Source organism: Pseudorca crassidens, chromosome 8 (assembly GCF_039906515.1).
Source record: "Pseudorca crassidens isolate mPseCra1 chromosome 8, mPseCra1.hap1, whole genome shotgun sequence".
Lineage (NCBI taxonomy): Eukaryota > Metazoa > Chordata > Mammalia > Artiodactyla > Delphinidae > Pseudorca > Pseudorca crassidens.
The window spans coordinates 91,390,634-91,408,328 of NC_090303.1; the positions used below are offsets into that span (position 1 = coordinate 91,390,634).

The following is a 17,695-nucleotide window of genomic DNA, read 5'->3' on the forward strand; positions in this document are numbered from 1 at the left end:
TATTCAGCTGGGCCCTGAGAAATACACAGGACACTGATAGATGAAAAGCGGCAGATTATAAATTGTTACGAGCATGAATTTTGAAACCAGGCTGCGGGAGTATGAATTCCAGTCTACCACTTATTAGCTGTGTGACCTTCGTCAAATTACTCAACTTCTCTGTGCATCAGATTCCTCATGTATAACATGGAGATAATAATACCACGTATGGCAATAAGGTGGTTGGGGGAGTAAGTTAGTTAACCTGTGTAAAGCACCTGTAACAGTACCTGAAACATAACAAAAGTATATGTAAGACGGAGAAAAGAAAGAAGGGCAAGACAGAGGCAACAGCATAAAAAAAGTCCTGAAGTGAAGCGCTAAAAAACATTTTCTTTCTGTTTTTCACCAGAAAAATATAAAAGCACACAGTGTGTTAAGTACAAACTACTATGTACAAACTGCACTTTGCTAACTCATTAACAACTTTGGGTTATTGATCTTTTATTACAACTATGGATTCCTCAACCCAGAAAAATCCACAGATGCACGTACCTACAATCAAAGCTCCACGCATAATTTCTGGGGTCCGTCCACAGAATCAAGTGCAGCGGGAGCTTCTTCAAGGTCATCTCTGAGCCATAGATAATGGAATGGTCTAATGGGTTTACAGACTTTCCACAGAAACCAATGCTTAGTATGGAATTTTATACAACCCCATGAAACTCTGGACCCTAAAGTACCTAATCAAAAAATTAAACTGTGAACTCAGAGGACTGAGACAGATAGAACACAAAGAATTTCACAGCTGCATCTCAAATCAAAGAAGGGCTAAAGCAGACAGTTACAGTGAGGTGCTTCTCTGTCTGAGAAGCGGACCTGTGAAGGGAGAGGGTGCAGGTGGTCTGTCCCTGAGGAGGAGATGAAGGTGAGAGACACAATGTAAAAACGGGACGGCTTTGTACTCACATGGTGAAGGAGCCTGGGGGGGCAGACACTCTCCGCAGGTCCGCAGCTTGCACCTGATGGACACTAGAGGCAGCAGGGAATGAGCAGCGAAGACAGTCAGCAAAACAGCGTGGACAGACAGGGGAACAAGCCAGGAGAGAGAAAGAGAGACACACAAAATTTAAACAGAAATTAAATGAGCGCATCACCAAACAGTAAATGAAAAGAAAAAGAAAATCAAGCCAGCCACGGAAATAATCAAAAAGCCAGTGATAGCGACGAAGCCAACAGGACACATGGCAGGGCCGGCTCTCAGGCAAGCCACAGACTGGAGCACGAGGCGGGGCACCGGCAGATGCTGGAGGAGCGCGGATGCTGCACGGGGCTGCGGGGCAGAGGGTTACCGCGGTCCTCTCCGGCTCTAGGTCTCACTGGGCATCCATCTGTGGGCGCACACACGCACACACACGCACGCACACACACACACACACGCACACACACACACACACACACACACACACGGGTAGTAGGCTGGCACAGTCAACTCAGAGCAGAATCAAGGTAAACTGAATCCTTTAACATAGTCCTCATGATTCCAGGGCTTTGTTGGAATATTCATGTCAAAGGACAACCGTCTTCAAAAGAGCGACTCAACAAAAACTTTAACTTCCTTCAGTTAAACAGAGAAGGCTTTCTAAGAAATCCCAAGGTAATACCAAGAAAGCCTGATTTTATCACAGTGATGCTGTAATTCCACTCATATTCTTGGTAGACGAGTGAAACCATAGACTTCTCTCTGCTCTCCCTTCTTTTGTAAAGGAGAGGGTCTTCGATGGCTACCAGAAAAGAGAAAATGTGGAACTGAAGAAACTAAACCCCAAGTTTCCTGTCACTGTTACATCATTATTCTCTCCACTCTCTTCAACCATTTGAACAGTTTCACTATAACTGCAGTGGGCGTACCCCCCCATCCCTCTTTTCCACGGGGTACATAAATTCTCATATAAAGCCACCCATGAATGAACTCCTTGTCATCCTGACAAGGGCTATCAGTTATAACCAATGATACTTCTCAGCAGCCCAGGATGCTGGAAGTCGGTTGCCCAAGGTTTGCCAACTAGAAACCTTGCCCCTGGATAATACAATCACCCTTAACGATGTTGTCTTAATTGGTAGTGAACTCAGGCTGAGATCTTCCTATGCACCTGAGTAATGTAGACTGTCTGATCTCCCTCAAAAGTGACTTTCAAATAGAGAACATAATCAGATTTATCTGGCTATCATGTTACTAGTACATGAACATGAACCTAAACAAATCTGCTCTATTACTTTTAGGGGGGAAGAAATTTATTGGAGTCCTATTTCAAGTAGATTCATAAGCCATAAATGACATACTCTCCTGTACCAATGGGGTGGAGAGGGGAGGGGAGAGTGAACGTAACGGGCCTAGCCTTTCAGTTTATATATAGTAACAGCAAATAGGATCATAAGGCAAGAAATTATTTTAGGAAAAATTGTTTTCCTTTTTGCTACATGAAGACCCACTGGCATCATGAAAGCTTCCTATTTAGCTGTTTCTCAGGGGAATTCTTCCAGCCATCCATGTGCACCAGATCTTGAAATTCTTAAGTATATATCTTCCACTTCTGCCATAAAATGTGACCAAGACATTTTCTGTATTATTTTTATATTCACGAGGTTTTAGATTTATGTTATTTTAGAAACAATTTCCGAGAAACGTAACAGATAGGACATTACAGAACCGATCCATGTGCGAGTCCCTTGTTCAACACGTAACCGTAAGTCTCAGACACACTAGCAGGCACTGGCGACCCTATGAGGAAAACCCTGGGGTCTCTCTCCCCACAGAGCAGGGGAGACAAGCAAACCAATAATTACACTGGTTTTGATAAATGGTGTGAGAGAAGTGACGAGAATACTAGGAGCGCTGAGTGGTGTATTTAATAGCTAGAAGCGGATAGAAAAGGATTCTTAGGGAAAGTGATATTTCGATGGAGTTTGAACTTGAGCAAGGGCTAGCAGATGAAAGCACGTGAGGAGGGCAAAAATATAATGATACACGAGACAGGCCGTACTGCTCCAGAAATAGCAATACGCTCTGGAGCACAGGAAGGAGAGGACCAAGGCGATGATCAAAAAGGTCAGTAAAGCCAAGGAATATAGGTTTTACATTTTTAGAAAGATCATTCTAACCAGTCTATCGGAAAAGACACAGTGTGAAGGGCAGCAACGTTGGAAACAAGGAAATGAACTGAGCAGATTTTAGCAATGCTGACGAGAAGTAATGAATACGGCTCCGCAACTAAGGCTGTGTGACTAGCAGAGGGGAAAGATGGTGTGAGAGTTAAAGGTGTGGGAAATAAACAGAAGGAAGAGTTCAAACAACGCAGGGGACGTGTAAAAGTGGAGGTGACTATGAGATATGCAGATAAAGATGTCAACTAAGATATCTGGGTATGAGTCTTCAGTTTTTAGAAGAAAGCCTGGTCTGAAGACACAGATCTGAGACACACTAGCTTATCCGTCATAGAGGGAACTTGTGCTGCAGATGTGATTTCCCAGAGAAGGGGCAAATCTATGAGGAACATCAGCATTTCAGCAGAAAAGGGGGCCACAGCCCTAAAATCTCAAATATTCATGTTAACATGCTATGTGAAAGGAGGATAAGTCCTTAAGATGAATTGAAAAGCTACCCCTTTCTGACTTCCTTCCCCCTAACACAGATACACACAAGTTTTTAAACTAAAACAGCTCTCTTTCTTCAAAAAGAAGGCATGCAAATGATGAAGAAACAGTAAAAAGTAAGAAAGAGAGAAAGGAAAAAAAGGGAAAGAAGGATGGAAAAAATAAAGGAAGGAAAGAAGGAAGAAAGAATTATCTTTCAATAACCTCTTTCTGCCTTGGCTGCAATAGTGAACTTTGCACACTGTGGCCTAAACAGAGAAAAGCTTGGAGGGCTCAGAAGGTGGAAGAAAACTTTTAAGAAGATATTAGTGGCCAGGCCGCCCTTCAACTGGAAACTCCACTTGGAAATCCAGTGGAAGAAGTCAGATTTCCAAACACAGATTTCTACTGAAATAGAAAGAAGCAATCTAATTAGAGGGTGAAAAAGAGTAGTGGTGAGAGATTTTCTAAAAATGTGTTGAATGATAATTTTAATAATAAATTGTAATAAAGATCTTGGCTAATCTTTAAGATTTACATGTGTCCTTTTAAGAAATGGACAGAATATTATTACTGGCATTTCACACAAGTCTGTCCTACGGCCTGAGGCTGCTTGGATGGAGACACCACTGCCCCCTGGTGGGAAATAACTGCATTTTTGAGTTGAGGCTGCTGCTTTTTTTTTTTTTTTTTTTTTTTTTTGCCGTACATGGGCCTCTCACTGTTGTGGCCTCTCCCGTTGAGGAGCACAGGCTCCGGACGCGCAGGCTCAGCGGCCATGGTGCACGGGCCCAGCCGCTCCACGGCATGTGGGATCTTCCCGGACCGGGGCACGAACTCGTGTCCCCTGAATCGGCAGGCGGACTCTCAACCACTGCGCCACCAGGGAAGCCCGAGGCTGCTTCTCGAACACCCTCCCGGCTAAATCTATGAAGTCACATCATCTGTCATATGTGCCATGTGTACAAAAAGAAAACAACTCTTTCCATTTGTTTTTATATGAGAAGAAAGCCCAAATAAATTCTTAATACAGTTTCTGAGCAAATTCTTTCTCAAGGGCAAAAACTGTTTGAAACTAAACACCCGAAAACAGTTTCATGTCTCATAAGGTTATTAAGCGTAGAAGCACCAGGCATGAAAGTGGGAGCTGTTTGCCTGTAGATATCAAGAATTTTTAGCTCTGTTAACAAACGATCTACAAGTGATCCAAAACAACGTGGACTATCTCAGAGAGGGCTCTTCACTTAGTAGCTCAGAACTTTCCCTTAAACCAATAGTTCATGGCTTAACTCTAATGTTTCAAGAGAGAATATGATCAACCATATACTATTGCTGACACACTGCCTGAAACTCACAAAGTGTATATTCAACCTAATAGTGGTAAAGGCAGAGGACAGAGAAAGCCGCAGAAATGAGCTAAGAGCTTCACTAGCTGCAAAATGTAAACAAAATGAAAAAGGCAACTAAACAAGCCCTCTGGAGAACGATCTAGGAAAAGCGCCGGGGGAGCCCAGATTGACTCTGGAAAAGGAGGGTGCAGAGGAGAGAAGATCCCTCACCCCAGCTTCAAGCTTAGAAGCAGAGACACTAAAAACTGAAACACGTCACGAGCCCTGTCGAACGCTGTTCTTCAAATCTGCCATCTCAGAAAGACAGGTGAAGCTTTGGCAGGGAGCGATAACACCTGTGTCATCGGTTCATTCTAGGCACTTCTGTACTTGTCACATGGACTCAGTAAATACATGGCGAAGCGTGCCCTTCCTTCACAGGCACTAGAGGAAGCCAGCCATTCAGTACAAATAGGTAACCATGCATCACAGGCCACAAATAGAGGAGCACCTTGGAGGGACCCTCGCTCTGACAGAAGAATGGCCCAAGGCTGAACCCTAAAACGTCCTTACCTTGAGTCAGGTCAGCCATAGGTGCGTGATATATGAAAGATACTCTAAAAGATACCCCAAATCCCCATCTTTCTCCATCCCTTTCTCCAACCCCCAAAAGACATTTCAATCGAAATTAGATTAAGGGACTCTATAAAATGCACTCAAAATATCTAGTCATTTATCACCTTGTCCAAATCAGTTTATCAAAACACCCAAGAAAGGAAAGGGTCCAGGAGGGATACATTTTGTTTAGGCATTGAGTCGTGGGTCAAGTTTCATCTAGACAATAGGACGCCACCCAGGATGGCAAAATTGAGTTGAAGCATCAGAGTACGCAGGACCCCAAAATGGGAGCATTGGGAAAGGGCAGAAGGGGATACGATGTGGAGAGAGGGGAGCCAAAGCCAGCTCTGCCGACCTCCTGCACCTGGAGAAACCAACTCTCCAAGTGACCAGGGAAAAGAGGAGGCCAACAGCACGCCTTCTTAAACAAAACAGAACACGTTCGCCAGGACACGTTTTACGACCCTGAATCACTCGGTGATTTTCTGCTGGTCCCAGTAAGTATATACTCAAGTGGTCAGTGGAAAAGCATCATCAGTCTAACACATCATACAGCAATAACTTCTGAAAGAAGGGTGTGGTCACCGTATAGTAAACACGAAGAAGAAATACGTGCGAGAGACCAAGGAGCTGCTGAGTTTCCTGGACTCGTCTCCTTTCCCAGCACGGGGAGGCCCCTGCTCATGCACATGCGCAGTGCCCTCCTCTCCACGGTCTCCATGTTCACCAAGGTGGGCAAGGGCAGACTCACTCATTGAGTAAAGGCATGGACGTCCTTCTCTTGCTCTTCTGTACCATGTTGGCCTGATTCCTCAACGAGATCCGAATCATAGCCGGGGCCAACCTACAGGGCTCCCCATCCACTTGCATGGGGATGGATTTGTAAGTTAGCAGCATGACCTCCCGACACTGGTGCAGCCTTTCTCCGTGGCCCCCGACTTGCAGGGCAGCCTATAAAGACAAGAGGCAAAAGGAAGCGAGAGGTTAGTGCTTACGAGTTACTCAGGAAACCTAGAAAGCCCAAGCCCACTGCCTATAATCAAAAGGCCTTTGAAAAATACTTACTGAAAGCTGTTAGCCACGAGTAAAGTGGGCAACCTTGGATAAATCATTAATACACATAAACTGAAATATCTAAATTTTGACGGCTTGATCACAGATCCTCACTGATAGCCATTTTTTGCTTTTATGTATTTTCAGCCTTAACTTAATCGTTAGTTTAATACAAAAGCTCTTTGTGTTATCTACTCCCATGAAATAACCAATGTACATAGAATAAAGAATATAAAAAAGATAAAATACATGGGTTAAGACGGCCTCCATACTACACTTACTATATAAATATATTTATATATAATTATAATATATAGTTATATATTATATATTAAATATATTATATTTAAATATGCAACCCATCCTTAGAAAATTTTTCAAACTTCAGGCAAGCTTTTCCTTTTTACCTAAAACCTCCTCAAACTACTTCAAATCTGTGTAAGATCAATGAAATGCAAAATAATAATCCTCAAGTGAAAACATTCTTTAGAGTAAAGCAGCTTTGAGGACCAAAATCAAACACAGTAAGAGCTCAGTTCACTACAGTAGCCACAAAATGAAAAGTCAGCCCAACATTAAAATTCTGCAACAGAGCAGCATAATTTCTCTGCCTTAGTAAAAAAAAAAATGTTTTAATATATATTTTAGTATCACTTATCCTTTTAGGGATGAACTAAAATCAGACAATATGTTTGGTTATGCATACAGATAGCGCCCAAATTGTCTTATACAGTTTGAGGGACAGTTTTATACACATATGTAAATCTCCATCCAGATCAGGCTTTAGGCAGTTTATAGCAACCAGAAGGTTTCCATGTGTCCCTGCCCAATCTATTTACACTCCTCTCACCAACCAATCAGTAACCACTATTCTGACTTCTATACCATAGATTCAATTTGTTTGAAATTGAACTTCATATAAGATGAATCATACAATATGTACTCTTTTGTGTCTGACATCTTTTGCTCATCATTATTTTTGAGTAATAGAAAAGTGTATTTACCTACTCTTCTGCTGGTAAACATCTGGCTGTTTCCAGTTTGGGGCTATTAATGATACAAACTTTCTTGTGTCTGTCTCTTGGTGGATACATCCCCTCTCGTGGTACGTAAGATGAGTACAATTGCTATGCCGTAAGTTTTTTTTTTAACTTTAGTAGATACTGCTAACAGTTGTTCAGTAAGGCTTTATTATAATACATTTTGAGTATCAATTTTTAATGAAGTAAACAAACTTTTAAAAGAAGTTAATACTAACTCTAGCTCAAAATCTAAAAGATTGACTTAAAAAGAAAAACCGATGGGAAAAAACTTTGTTAACTGAGATCTGTGAAGTCAATTTCCACTAATTTGGTTCCCAGATAGTTGTGTTTATCTGATACTTTGAACTACTTTTGCACTTGCATTAATCTGAACAACAGAAACCTGATTATGTATGAATGCAAAGAGAAAAGGAACACAAAGGGACAGAAAGGAGGAAAGAAAGTAGAATAAAAACTGAAAAGTAAAGAACATACTTCATTATTGAACACCTTTGATGTTAAAAAGCACTCAGTTGTGAATTTTATATACAATTTTATTCAATTAGTAGAACAAGGAGGCAGAGGAGAATGAGGTGAGAATTTACTAAAATTCTTTCCGGCCTATTACCCAATCCTCTGTTGCTCAGATTAAGGTCTTTCTGGCTGCACTTAAATGACTCATTTAAGTTAATCTATGGACTTGAGCCACTACCTCATCTCCCGAACTTTTCCAAATATTTCCCTTGCCTTCAACAAGCACTTCTCAGGGCAATATTTATCTGACCATACTGTATCCCTTCATCCATAGAGGAAATACCATTTTCTCCTCTTTTCCCCCAGTCTTGACTAGGCCTAATGACAGATAAAAATGCAGAACCTGCTAAGTATGAACTTATTCCTCTGTGTTTGACAGGACTGAAAATTGCTTAAATACTTTCGAACCCTTCGGTATCAGAAGGCTTCCACAGTACTACAGAGAACATTTAAGCCATTTTCTCAGCCTCGGTGATAGATTAGCAGCAAACACAATTAACAGAGGTAAATAGCTGTCAGTGGCAGTTCCACTGGCATTTCAGAATCAGTCCAGGATCACTGAACAGGCACAAGAGGAATTATAGTAATTAGCTTTTCAGAATAAAGACAGTTCTATTATTGTTAGCACAAAAACACTTACTTTTGGAACAAGTTAAAGGTAATTTTTAAAAATTCTTACTAGAAATAGTTATTTTTCATCATTCAGATTAATCTAGACTTAACATCCTATAAGGCACAGGCCCTAATAACCATAATCATCCCCAGAATTTGCTAGAATGAGTCATTTACTAATAAGAATACATTGGTGTATTAATGACAGATATTCAATTGTCTGTTCAAACTAGCATGTATTATACTCTTGTGAAAACTTCAAATGTTGCCTTTCTGGTAGTATATGACTTAGGAGGAAAACAAAGACAGCCCCCGAACTAAGTGCATCCATTGCCATTTATTGTCCTAAAGTCATTATAACAACTTTCTTTCAGTCTACAGTTAAGGTGTGAGGTTTCCTTTCTTTTTTTTTTTTTTTTTTTTAAGATTTCTTTGATGTGGACCATTTTTAAAAAAGTTTTTATTGAATTTGTTACAATATTACTTCTGTTTTATGTTTTGGTTTTTTGGCTGCAAGGCGTGTGGGATCTTAGCTCCCTAACCAGGTATCGAACCCACAACCCCGGCAACGGAAGGCGAAGTTTTAACCACTGGACCACCAGAGAAGTCCCTGGTGTGAGGTTTTCTGACTTTCTGCACTATGCTCCTCCCCGGAATACTATTCTCCATCTAAGTCTCATCCTCCTTCGTACTACTCAAGTCCTTATTCCACTTGCTGTCAGATGACAGGACAGACAACCCTGGATTGGGAAATCAGAACAGAAATAAGGGCAAGTCTTCCAACCCCTCCTTTCTCCCGACTGCTGCAGGCCCCTGACTCCCAGTCCCAGTCCTGTAACAAAAGGCCCAAGGCAGCGATCAGTGACATGGACAGTAAATAACAGAGATAATCAACAATACCGAAATCTGGGTTTTTTTTTTTTTTTTTTTTCAAGACGAACAAGGTGGTCTTGTAAAACCAAATAACAAAAAATGGAAAACTATTTTGTTTTATTAAAAAATAAAACAAGAGAGGATAAGATATAATAGAGTTTAAAAGTCATACAAGAGCTTCCCTGGTGGCGCAGTGGTTGGGAGTCCGCCTGCCGATGCAGGGGACACGGGTTCGTGCCCCGGTCCGGGAAGATCCCACATGCCGCGGAGCGGCTGGGCCCGTGAGCCATGGCCGCTGGGCCTGCGTGTCCAGAGCCTGTGCTCCGCAACAGGAGAGGCCACAACAGTGAGAGGCCCGTGTACCGCAAAAAAAAAAAAAAAAGTCATACAAGAATGTTATAAAGATCTATATGTTAATAAACTGGAAAACCTAGATAAGAGAAATTTCTGGAAAAAATATAATTTGCAAAATTTGGTGTAATGAATACAGAAATTGGATAGATTAGACTGGTTTTAAAAATTGAAAGTTTTCAAAAACATTACTCATTCCACCCCCAACCCCAAAATGTGCCAAGTAGACTTAGATGTTTTACAAGTAATTCTACCCAAGTTTTATAGAAAGACAGTGTCTAATAAAACTTGTTTTAGAAAATGATGCTATGGCTTCTGAAATAACAAAACCAGATAAGGGCAGCAGCAGAAAACAAACTTTTAACCTAAATTATATTTATAATCACACATACCAAAATCATTTAAAAAAAATAGCTAATTGCTTTTACTGGTCTGTTACGTAAAAACTAAATTGTGATCCATTACGGGTTTGCAAGAATTAAGAATACTTCAACATCAGAAAATAACAAAGAATGAAATAATTCCATTTGCAACAACATGGATGGACCTACAGATTATCGTATTAAGTGAAATGTCAGAGAAAGACAAATATCATATGATAGCACTTACTTGTGGCATATTAAAAAAATGGTACAAAACGAACTTATTTACAAAACAGAAATAGACTCACAGACACGAAAACAAACTTACGGTTACCAAAGGGATAGCGGAGGTGGGGGGCCGGGGAGGGGTGATAAATTAGGAGTTTGAGATTACTACTCAAACTATATATAAAACAGGTAAACAACAAGGACCTACTGTAGAGCACAATGAACTATACTCATTATCTTGTAATAACCTAAAATGGAAAAGAATCTGAAAAAGAATATATTTGTATACATACATATGTATAACTGAAACACTCTGCTGTACACTTGAAACTAACACAACATTGTAAATTAACTATACCTCAATAAAAATAAAATAAAAAAGAAAACACATTATTATAATTTTACCATACTGCGGTTTAAGTGAGATAAACCACATTATCATCCCAAAAGATGCAGAAAAAATAATAAAGTTCAGTGCCTTTTAGGGTCAATTGTTAGAAAACTAGGAATCGAACACAATTTATTTACCTGATAAAGGTCATCTATCAAAATCCTTAGGGAAAACATTATTTGGAATAAAGAAAATTCAAAGCATTCCTTTCAAGGGACAAGATGATCCACTAGTAACAAAAGTTTTCAACATAGTATTGGAGGTCTTGACCAACATAATAAGTCAAGGAAATAAAATTGGAGGAAAAAGCCATGGAAGAAAGAAAGCAAACCTTGTAATATTTCCACTAATATCACCCCATACATCAAAAGTCCAAGAAAATTCACAGGCCAAAAATTAAACCTTGTAAGAAAGGTACACTATCAACATAAAAAAATCAAGTGCTCCCCATCTCTAGCAATAACTAAGTAAAAATATAATAAAAAATAGGATGTCATCTATAATATCAACAAAAATAAAGCAATAAAACTTTTATGCAGAAAATTTTTAAACTACTGGAGACATAAACCTTAAAGAAATGGAGAACCACGCCATAGCCATGGATGGGACAATTTAATACTCTAATGATATGAATTTCCTCCAAATTAATAAATAAATTCAATGTAATTCCAAGTGAATATGAGAAATACTATTTTGAAGAATCTTGTCAAACTGATTCTATAATTAATTTCAAAGAATAAAGGTTCACAAATGGCTGAGAATATTTTGAAAACATAACAATAGATTATCCTTATTGAATATTGAGTCATGTAATATTCAAAGATACAATTCAAATAAAAGTGTTTGCATAAGAAAAGACATAGGGGGCTTCCCTGGTGGCACAGTGGTTGGGAGTCTGCCTGCCGATGCAGGGGATGCGGGTTCGTGCCCCAGTCCGGGAAGATCCCACATGCCGCGGAGCGGCTGGGCCCGTGAGCCATGGCCGCTGAGCCTGCGCGTCCAGAGCCTGTGCTCCGCAACGAGAGAGGCCGCAACTGTGAGAGGCCCGCGTACCGCAAAAAAATAAATAAATAAAATAAAATGGAGAAAAATAAAATCAGTATTCTACCTCACATCATACACAAAAATTAAGCCCAGATGTATTAAAGGACTAGGAGCAAGAAACATAAATATTAATATAAAAATTAGCCAGTAGAAAGAGAGGAGAGCGCAAGTATATATTTCTCCTTAGCTCTCTTTTTTCAAGCAGTGTCTCTGGCAGTGGCTGTTTCTCCTCTGTTTCCATTTCCCACTGGCAAGCACTCTTCCCAGGCCACCCTGTCTCTACAGTCCCAGCACAGACAGGCAGCCCCAGCAATGACCTCAACTCTTGTGGTCTGATTCCCTTCTCTGGAGTCCCAGCTCCTGCCCGATGACCCTCACTGCACAGCCCATCAATGGCCACTTGTCCAAGGTCCCACCACTGCTGAATGGCCCTGGCTCCTGAATGCTGATAACACTGTCTTTTCCCTTTGTCCCTCCAGTCCTGGAGGTGGCAGAGAATTTCTGCAGTTGCTAATCCATGGATTGCTATCTATGGGTTACCTCTTTTCAGTTCTTCTAACATCCTGTAACTAGTCCCTTGTACTAAATTCCCTCAATTGAACTATCTCACATGGGATATTTTCCCTCTCTGACGCCCTACCCTAGTCCCCCAAATGAAAAATTTTACTTAAGTAATTTGCAGCGGCACCATCATTCAAGGCATATTTTTCTATACAAGTTTTTACAAGCGGTTTTATTGCCACGAAGCAATGCCATTAAGTTTTATTGCTTTTTTCCATTTTATCAAATATTAACATTTCTGGACATGGGTGTATTTTAAAATCCTACTGTAATACATGCTGTAAGCAGTCTAAATACCACCAGCAATAGTATTACTATTTACTTAATTATTGTTCATATGAGTAACATTTATGGCAAAAATAATTCCATAGATTCAGTTTCTTTATATGTTAAGTGATGAGGTTTTGGTAGGCTGCTATGGTCTGTTTTAGCACTAGCATTTTAGGATTCTAGGTTGTACCTGTAATTTCATGTTCTCAAATTCTACCACATGCCATCTAACTTTGACAATATTAGCTGTATGCTAATGCACAGCCAGTATCTACAATGAAGCAGAGGACAGTAAAAAGAAAAGGCTTTATTTGAAAAAAACTTTCCTTCTGCTCATTAAAATTAATCCAGCAATTATTAAATACTATGAATAAGAACATTTTTTGAAAAAGTGAAGATTCTTATAATGAAGAAACCTAAGTACTCCTTCTCATTGGGGTTTATTGTATACTTATGTCTTTTTCCATTTTTGTTCAATAGAGGTAGATTCACTATATAGGTGAGTTCATGGGAGGCAAAAAAAGCCACAAAAGGAGTCTGTTCAGCTTTTCTGCCAACAGTGAGATCTAGCCTGGAATTCAGTGGTGCACGATGGAAAAAAATCATCTTCATGCTTTCAAGCTATTTCCATAAACAATCAATCCTCTTGAAATCTGTAATATCATGACAGAGTTAATATAGTGTAGTCATATAATCAACAACATATCCTGGGATCAAATAAATTTGTATAAACCTGGGAAGAAACACATCTTATTGATGATTGGTTTTTTTTTACACTAGGCTAGTAGCATCCATCCCTTATACCAGACTTGTTTTTGGATTTTGTGAAGCAAGAAGGGAACTGAACAGAATATAATGCTGAAACAGTATCAACTAGGTCACAATAAAAGAAAAGCCAGACTCCATACAATATATCATCTATTCAGCATATAATCAATTGTATTAGACATGAAAAGAAGCAAGAAAATGTGATCCGTGAGGAAGAAAAATGTTTTGAAATGATCACTGAATGGACTTAAGAGTAAACTGGACACTGCAAAAAGGGGTCAGTGAACATGAAAACAGAGCAATACAAATTACATAATCTGTAAAACAAAGACTAAAACATTTTATTTTTTTCCCCAAGACCCATACGGCAATAGCAAGCAATCTAAAGTACACATAATTGAATGCCAGAAGGAGCAGAAAAGGATGGAGCAGAAAATACACGGATGAAAATATTCCAAATTTGTAGGGAAAAAAAAAAAGGTCAACCTTCAGTTCCAAAAAGATCAATGAACCTAAAACAGGATAAATACAAAGAAAACCATGTGGAAGTTAGAATAATGCCCACTACAACAACCAGGAAAACTATGCCCACATTCTAATGCCCAGAAACTATGAAAACCGTACAAGGCAAAAGAGCCCTTTCTGGTATGATTACATTAACGATGTTGACATAGGAGACTACTTTGGATTATCTGTGGGAGGGGGCCCTGATGTCATCACAAAGGTCCTTATAAGGGAAGAAGGGAGGCAGGAGAGTCAGAGAACAAGAGGTGAGTATAGAAGCAGAGGTCAGAGTGAGGCGGGGCCATGAGCCAGGAAAAGTAGGCCACCTCAACAAGCTGAAAAAGACAAGGAAGTGGGTTCTTCCCCAGAGTCTCCGGAAGAAACACAGCCCAACCATCCATCTTAGACTTCTGATCTCCCAAACTGTATGATATTACATTTGTGCAGTCTTAAACCACTGCTCATGGTAATTTGCTTACAGCAGCGACAGAAAAGTAAAACAAACACATAGAGGCTTAAAACTAGAAGAAAAAAGCCTCAAAAACAGAGAAAAAAAGACATAAAGAGGGGAATAATGATACAACTGGTACCTGACTGTTCATCCTTAAAACATGGAGGCCTGAAGAAAATGAAACAACATATTTAAAGTGCTGGAAGAAGCCAACAAACAAACCAGTCAATCCAGTATTCTATATTCATAAAAATATAGTTCAAAAAAATGAGGATAAAATAAAGACATTTCCGAAAAATTAAATTTGAAATTATTTACTGCCAAGAGAACTGTACTATAAGAAATGCTAAAGGAAATCTTTCAAACTCGAGCAAAATGATACCAGATGAAATCTTCGATCAACAGAAAGAAATGAAGAAAGCTGGAAATGGTGAATATGTGGGTATACATAAAAGACTATAAACTGTTCTTTCACCTCTTAATTTCTTCAAAAAACAACTGACTGCTTAAAGCAAAAATATCAATACTGAAATGCAGGGTTTATATGTTATGTCAGAGTGTAATACATGAAAAAAATAGCACAAAGTAGGGGAGAAAAAATGAAATTATAAGAGAAAAAGGTCTGTAACAAATTACTTGTATCAAGAATAAAGGAGGGGATTTTACAGACATTAAAAAAATAAGAGAACACTGTGAACCACTTTAGGCCAATAGACTTAACAATTTCAATGAAGTGGACAAATTCCTTGAAAAATTCAACTTAGTAAAACTGACTGAAGAAGAAATAGAAAATGTGAATAATTCTATATCTATTCTTGCCTCAAATAAATCTCAAGCCCAGACAGTTCTTTAGGAAATTCTATGAAATACTTAAGGAAAAAAATAATACCAATCTTATAGAAATTCTTTCAGAAAGCAGACAATCCCTATCTCAATTTACGGGGCCAGCATAACCTTGATATCAAAACCCATAAAGGATATTTCAAGAAAATAAATTTATAGACCAATATCTTTCATAATCAGTCACAAAAATGCTTAACAAAATATTAGTAAATTGAATCCAGCATATAAAAAATGATAGTACATCAAGTGAGGCTTAACTTAGAAATGCAAACTGAGTAATTTTTTTAAAAAAATCAATGGGATTTATGATATAAAGAAAATAAAGGATAAAATCAGGTCACTTCCATATATTAAAAAAAAAGCATTTGATTAAATACATCACTCATTTGTGACTTAAAAAAACTCTCAGAAAACTGACAGAGAATCATAATTACTTAATTACATAAAGGGCTTTTATAAAAACAACAACAACCAAACAGCATACCTCATGAGGAAATATGGAATGCTTCCTCCTATAATCGGGAAGAAGGCAAGCATGTTCATTCTTACCACAGTTATTCAACATATTGCCAGCTCGTTCAATAAGGCAAGAAAAATAAAAGGTGTGTAAGGAAATAAAACTGTCCTATTCACAGACCACACAATTATGTATACAAAAAAACCTAAGGGGGCTTCCCTGGTGGCGCAGTAGTTGAGGGTCTGCCTGCCGATGCAGGGGACACGGGACTGTGCCCTGGTCCGGGAAGATCCCACATGCCATGGAGCGGCTGGGCCTGTGAGCCATGGCCACTGAGCCTGAGCGTCCAGAGCCTGTGCTCCACAGCAGGAGAGGCCACAGCGGTGAGAGGCCCGTGTACCGCAAAAAAAACCCAGAAAAACAAAAAAACCTAAGGTATATATCAAAAACTACTAGAACTAATGAGTGAATTTAGCAAACCTGCAAGACAAAGTCAATAAATAAATATCTACACATGTGTGTACACACAGACATCAGTTATTTCTATATATTAGCAATAATAATTACATGTGAAATTTAAAATCATACTATTTAAAATACTTAGGAATGAATTTAACAAAAGGTATGCAAGGACCCAAAAACTGTGCTGAAACTATAAAAGACTGCTAAGAGAAATTAAAGAACACCTAAATAAATGGAGAAATATATCATGTTTATAGATTGGAACATTCAATAATGTTAATATGCCAATTCTCCCTAAATTTACCTATAGATTCAATGCAATCCCAATTAAAATCCAAACAGTTTTATGTAGACACAAACTAATTCTAAAATCTATACACAAATTCAAAAGATGTAGAATAACCCTAACACCCTTAGAAAAGCAAAGTGAAATGATTCATATTACCAGGTTGAAGACTTACAATAAATTATAGCAATCAAAACAGTGTGGAAGTGGATTAAGGATAAACAAATCAATGAAACAATAGAGTTCAGAAAAAGACCCACATACAATCAAGAGGCAAAGGCACTAAGACAATCCTATAGAAAAGGAAAGTCTACTCAAAAAATAGTGCTGGAAAAAAACTGGATAAATGTATTCTAAAAAATCATGAATAAGATTCTTTTATTTCACCTCTCATGATGTTATTAAGAAACTTGCAAAGTTTTGGATAATCGTATTTTTAAAAATGAACCTTGAAGCTACCTTGCAGAATACACAAGAATTTGAGCTGAATCACATACTTATACATAAAAGCTAACACTATAAATCTTCAAGAAGACAAAGGAGAATATCTTCCCAACCTTTCCTGGAGTAAGCAATGATTTAAGAAGGACACAAAAAGCTCTAGCATGAAATATGCCTACCTCCTAAAACTGGAATTCATAAGAATATTTAAACTTCTGCCGATCAAAAGAAACATTAAAAAAAAAAGATAAAAATAAACTGAGAACATATTTGCACTAAATATATCTGTCAAAAGACTTGTATTCAGAATATATAAACAGTACCTGCAATTCAACAATAAAAGATAAACAGCCCATCAAAATATGCAAAAAATACAGACATTTTTTAAAAAAACAAAGACATAAAAGGTAACAATAAAGGTAAACAACATGTCTTACTCTCTTTTTTGTTGGACATAATTGACTGTATAAAACATAATTTCTTTCTTTCTAGGGATGTAATTTTATCCTCTCATTCTGTTTCATCAAGTGTAATATTATAATAGCTTTTTGTTTCTATCCATGAACACATTTTCAGAACCTGTAGGGTATTAAATTCCTAGTACTTCCCATCAGGTATTCTTAG

The 17,695-nt window shown here is 38.5% G+C and overlaps 1 protein-coding gene across 3 annotated transcripts in view; it reads right to left on the minus strand.

The window, feature by feature from the left end:
- DGKI (diacylglycerol kinase iota) overlaps positions 1-17,695 on the minus strand; it is a 450,344-nt gene that overhangs the window by 144,410 nt on the left and 288,239 nt on the right. For all 3 annotated transcript variants that reach the window (XR_010945642.1, XM_067747120.1, XM_067747121.1), the window contains one exon: positions 6,310-6,509. Coding sequence is in view for 2 of the 3 variants with exons in the window: in XM_067747120.1 (XP_067603221.1) it covers positions 6,310-6,509 (200 nt within the window). In the remaining variant the exon portion in view is untranslated. The remainder of the gene's footprint in view (positions 1-6,309; positions 6,510-17,695) is intronic.